Source organism: Glossina fuscipes, unplaced genomic scaffold, assembly GCF_014805625.2.
Source record: "Glossina fuscipes isolate IAEA_lab_2018 unplaced genomic scaffold, Yale_Gfus_2 0, whole genome shotgun sequence".
Lineage (NCBI taxonomy): Eukaryota > Metazoa > Arthropoda > Insecta > Diptera > Glossinidae > Glossina > Glossina fuscipes.
This window is the reverse complement of record NW_023998414.1, coordinates 11760794-11766829: the sequence shown is the minus strand read 5'-3', so window position 1 is coordinate 11766829 and position 6036 is coordinate 11760794. Positions and strand designations below refer to the sequence as shown.

General features: G+C 30.1%; 1 protein-coding gene across 2 annotated transcripts; it reads left to right on the top strand.

The window, feature by feature from the left end:
* Positions 1–1102: 1102 nt before the first annotated feature.
* LOC119636579 (ubiquitin-conjugating enzyme E2 N) lies at positions 1103–2907 on the top strand. Of its 2 annotated transcripts, none has more exons than XM_038032001.1 (2): positions 1103–1143; positions 2191–2907. In XM_038032001.1, the coding sequence occupies exon 2, from the start codon at positions 2382–2384 to the stop codon at positions 2835–2837; it is 456 nt and encodes a 151-aa protein (XP_037887929.1). In that variant the 5' UTR covers positions 1103–1143; positions 2191–2381; the 3' UTR covers positions 2838–2907. The 2 variants fall into 2 exon arrangements, with proteins under 2 accessions (XP_037887929.1, XP_037887939.1); XM_038032011.1 differs by lacking the exon at positions 1103–1143 and adding an exon at positions 1184–1309.
* Positions 2908–6036: the final 3129 nt, after the last annotated feature.

The following is a 6036-nucleotide window of genomic DNA, read 5'->3' as shown; positions in this document are numbered from 1 at the left end:
ATTGTGCTGATAATGAAATGTTAATTTTTCGGGTTAACCAATTTGATAATTCCAAGTAAGCTTGAGTGTAAAATAGCACATCACAGTAAATAAAATAATACCTACAAGCAATTTACTTATTTCGTTTTATTTCAATTTATCTATTATTTAAACATCAATCGTTTATAAGTTTATTTTTTATTAGCGTCAAAAATAATTCACTATTTCACTAGTTAGGAAATGACGTGGAAACTACACAAAAAATGGGATCTATCCATATTCCCCTGTGCCTTATGGAACTAAAAACTACGAACTTTGTCTATGGCTGAGATCATATATCAATATATTCTCCTGACTTTAAAAATTAGCGGTTTATCCACATCAATAAGTTTTGGTGTTTAGGTAATATCTCATATATAGCGTAGTTTTGGATATATTTGATACAACAAGCTTTTTTAGCTTCAGGACGTATTCATTAATTTCTGAAAAGGAAAGACAAATATAGAAAAAAAAGAAACGTTTTGGTTCATGTGGTTCACGTGTATTGCTCATATATATAATTTATACCAAAGCACGATGAAAACTTAATCTTAGCTAGGCGACGTACTTCATTTGTAATGTTCATGTATTATTAAGTCAGAACACTGAATTTAAGAAACGTTAAAATAATAGTGGTCGACAATATTGCAGACAGTGTTTTCATCACTAAGGTAAACCTTATTCTTAAACTATTGACTGAAGTCTTCCTTTGGCTTGCTGGAAATCTTTATTATTAGCAAGACTATTATACATCTTTGTTGAAGGTTACATCCAGTATAACAACGTTACAATTTACGCCTTAAGTGATGACATTTTTGAAACGCTAAATTCAGACAAAGTATGTTTTAGATGAGATGTCGAAAATTTTTCAAACTTCTTACCTATTTGAGATGAGTGCATATAAAAATTAATACCATTTTATGTAATATAAAATTTTTTCCAGTCTGCGTTATATCGATAATAATAACGCTTTACAACACTGATATGTTAAAAAAATAAGAGGAAGCATACAGGAGAAAGACAAAAAGAAAAAAATTGTGGTGCGTTCGTTGTGAAAAAATTTCAATTATATTTTATTTCATTTTTGCGGCGAAAATAATAAAACAAAATCCACCATTAATAGTGGTAAGTGCCGCAACACCTAATAGCATAACTAACGTAAAAATTTTGGTAATGGTCGACAAAGATTTTTTAAAAGTTTTTGTCAAAATCTTTTGTTAGACAAAACCTGGTGTTTTTTCTACATGTGTGGAAATTCTCGGCGATGAGAATTTTTAAAGAGAAACAAAACGTACGTTTGTTGGCTACCTATACAATTAATTTTAATATTAACAAAATTTCTTCGCTATTTCTTAAACCCTTTTAATTTGGTGTTCAACCTCTTAATTAGATTTACTTTGTAAAGGGGTTCTATTGAGAAAAGAAAAAAATAAAACGATATTATTGATTTTTCAATACCTAAAACTGTATACGACGTATTTTATTGTTGTTGCTAATGAATATTAGCATTTATTTAAGATTAAGATTAAAAGCAAAACATATAGGATTGTGAATAGTTTGTGTTTACGCAAAATGTTGTCCTTATTGGCTTTATGATAAACGTGAACGCATAAAACTTTTTGTAAAAAGCCATGCATGTGTACAATTAAGTAAACTCAATAACTCACAGCCACACATCCAAACAGCTCTGGAATATTCTTTGTTTTGCATTTACGTTACATATTAACTAGTATTTGTATAGGTGTGCATCAGTAAAGTGTCTCATTGGTGTGAGTGTTTTCCGCAGTCATTGGCCTTCAAAATGCCGTACATATCCATTCGAGAGGAATATTTCGCTTAACTTTTAAAGTACTCTTGTAGATTTTTATGAGCAGCGCTTAACGTTTGTAGGAAATATGAACATAACCTTTTGTCACGATAGAAAGACAAGCGCACACACCTTATTTATTTTTTAATTTATAGTTCGTTTTGGATATTTGATATTCTTACTTTATATGCAGCTGCCTATGGAAAAGGAAATAATAGTTGTTTTGTATTGTTCAAGAAAATGCAAACAGTTGATTAACTTTCACTTATTGATATATTATTTCTTATAACGTTATTAAAAGTAAGAGAATTATTAAGAGATTTAATACAAGTCAAATATTTTGCATTTTCTTCTATTTATTTTAGCGTTTTTCACTTTACTGCTAGTTGTCACTGCAACAGTGCATGAAAGACAACAACGACCAAAAACAAGTCGCCTGATAAAGAAAAATTTCTAAAATTCCCTTACCAATTATATAAATAGATAAATACATAAAATCCAAAAAAAATAATAAATAAATAAGTAAAAAATAAAAAACAATACAAATATCACCAGCATGTCCAGTCTGCCACGTCGTATTATCAAAGAAACTCAGCGTCTTATGCAAGAGCCCGTACCGGGTATTAACGCCATACCCGATGAAAATAATGCTAGATATTTTCATGTGATTGTTACGGGACCCACTGATTCACCCTTCGAGGGTGGCGTTTTCAAGTTGGAACTCTTCTTGCCCGAAGATTATCCGATGTCAGCTCCCAAAGTACGTTTCATTACCAAAATCTATCATCCTAATATTGATCGTTTGGGTCGCATTTGTTTGGATGTGCTTAAGGACAAATGGAGTCCAGCTTTGCAAATACGTACCATTTTATTATCGATTCAAGCTTTATTAAGTGCACCAAATCCCGATGATCCATTGGCCAATGATGTCGCTGAATTATGGAAAGTGAATGAGGCTGAGGCCATTAAGAATGCACGTGAATGGACTCAAAAATATGCCGTCGAAGACTGAAGTGAATATTAGTAACATGATCAGAAATATTTAGATAGATAGAGAGCGAGTAAAATACAGTGGAAGAAAAGGAAAGAGGAAATAAAAGAAATTGGTAAAGAATATTATATAAAGAAACGGCTGATTATACATATACAACCCAATGCAAAATGATTATGAGAGAAGAGAAAGTTTACAATTGCGATATTATTGGAGTTGGGTTAGTATAATTGAATATGTATTTAAACTTAATAGTAAAATATATGGAACGGACGAAATTCATTTAAAGAGAAGCGTATAAAAACAAAAAAATATATATATACATGTATATATATATTTATTTATATATATGTATATATATGTATTTATTTATATATATATGTATATATTTATTTATATATATATATGTAGATATATATATAGGTATATATATATATATATATATAAAATCTAGAAAATAGTTGAAGATTAATATGGAAACAAAAATCCTGGAAACAAGAGAAAAACACGCGAACGCAAAGAGACGAAATCGCAATAAGAAAATTTTATTTTTTCATCACTTTACAAACATAAATAACAACAAGAAGAAAAATCACAAGCGATACCGAAAGAAATTGAACAGCAGGCTTATTTAAACTATTTCTTTAATCTTTTTCCAAAGCGAAATAATACCAATCAACACCTTACAGTTTGTGTATATTTTTAAATTGTTTAAAATAAATTCTTTTCCTTTTTTAAAAATAATTTTCAAATTTTGTTTTTAATTGAAAGTGAAAATCATCATAAGTTTGCCATTTTCAGAAACTCTCATTAGTTATCAGTATCTTAGAAAAAAAGTAAACAATTATTTCAACGTTAATATATACGAGTATATACATACATACATTACATGCACACATATATTCTAAATTTACTTATGCTACAAACAACACCACTACCATCATCGCTACCAATTACAATTGTATGTGTACATATGTGTACGTTAAAGAAAATATTCAGTAAAATTACATTCATATGCATACATGCTCATAACTACATAAAATCATTCACTTATCTACAAACGAAAAATCATATATAGATTACTTAATACGTATTTATATGTAATTAATAAGTAATAATATTGAATTTATATTCATTTTACTTCAACTCTTCTCTCTTTAAATTTATTCTTCTTATATATTAATTCTTTTTTACTTTCTTTAATTCTTTTTTTTTTTTTTTGATTTCTATAATAAACGAATTACATGAACAATAAAAAACAACAAAGAGTCTTGACGAAAAAAAAAGAAAAAAACCAGTTTATAATTCTTGTTATTTATAGAGTCATTAAAGAAAGTGAATTCCTTTAGGTGAGTGTTTTATGCACAATTATAAAATTTAATACTTTTTTTAGTAGCTTTATTAATAAATCGAACCAACTAATATAGTTAGTTATTTTCCATTGATTGTTGGTCATATTTTTAAACTGTTCGCAGCCCTACGTCCCCATAGAAAAACAAAAAATAAAAAGTGCAAAAAACTAATAAAAGTTGATTTATATTTTATTTGTTTGCTAAATGATACCAAATTTCGGCTCTCTATACTAATGCTGCTGTCGCTTATTCTGCTTTAATGCGTTATATTAAAGCTTAGTTTCCTTAAAATATCTTTAAAATATCATCTCCCGTTTACCACAGCATTTGCTTCACTTATTTTTTTTTTATTCCCTATCCGAGTTAGAATATTTAAATGTTCACTTAGGAGATAATGTTTTTTACCCCACGTCACTTGTGCTACAAAACTACATCAAATTTATGCGGATCTATGCTACACCCAGAAGAACTTGAGATCTTATTATTATACCAATCGATTCAGAATCACGTTTTGCGTCCATCTTAGCTTATGTCTCTCTCTCGGCCTGTCTAGCTTTCTTGTGTTCAATTCTTAAGATATTTTGATAAAATTTTGTACTTCGCGTGCTTTAGCCCAAGGACGGCAGCTATCGAAAATGGACCACATTTTCTATCACTAGCCATATAACACCTTATTGTGAATAGCCGATAACCGAATAACTGTAGGTTGGTAGGTTATTTAATGGTGGATCGGGACCCGCTATAGTGTTCTTACCTGTTAAAGAAAGAGTTTGGGGTCATTCGTCATTTCACAATATAAAGTTTGCAATTTAACTTTCGTTATTGGCGTCTTCAGCAATTCATCTTAGACAAAAAAGGTTATGGCATATGTGTTTTTCGGCGAAGTGTTTGTATGTGTTTCCTTTGTAATCGTTTCATTGAAATAATTCATTCATGCTTCTTAAATTCTATGCGTGTCACATATGACCATCAAAAATATTGAAATTTTGTGCACTTTTCTTTTATTTAATGCAAAAGCCTTGATCTACTTGCCTTGGATAATTTGAGACTAACCGCCTTATGCTGGACATTGTGACTGGTCAAAACAATGTGTCTTCCTATCATAGTTTTTGTCACTTTATATCAAATTTGGTATACGGGAGCGACAATCACAGTAAAACTCAGAAAGCTTATTAAGGGGTCAACCAAAACAAGAAACCAAAGACTAAATATATTATTATTATTATTTTAATTTTAGACTAATGAAATGAATTCTTAGACTAAAAAAAGACATTGAGCACTAGCAACACAGGCTATCGGCTCTAATTATAAAAAAGAATAATAAAATGTACATTAGATAATGAGCTTAGTAGTATTAATAAAGTAATATATAGAATTGATATTCTGTTCTGAAGATGATTGTAGAATGTTCAAAGGGTTAATCGTTCCAAATGCAATACTTCTAGCCAAGGAAAAGTTGAGGCAGTCGCAGAGAATGTGCTTTATAGTAAGAGTTTGTCCACAACAGCAGATTGGGGAAGAAGACTTCTTCAGGATTCATTGGTGAGTTGCAATTGTATGACCAAGGCGAATTCTCGAGAATGTTTGCATCTTGGTTTTCTCAACATTTGTTGGATATAGAGGTGGAGTTAATTGAGGGTTAATGCAAGAGTAGTGTTGATGATGGTATTGTAAATTTCCTTCTGCAATTTTCTCTTTAACTTTTCTTCCAATGTATCTTTGAAGATCCAACTTTTCCATGACATCATCCATAATTAGAGGAGCAGAAGCAGCATACTTTGCCGCTCGATTAGCCTGCTCATTTCCCAGTAAACCGATGTGACTTGGTACCCATAACATTTTAATTTTTCCGTCGGGTGTACTAATTA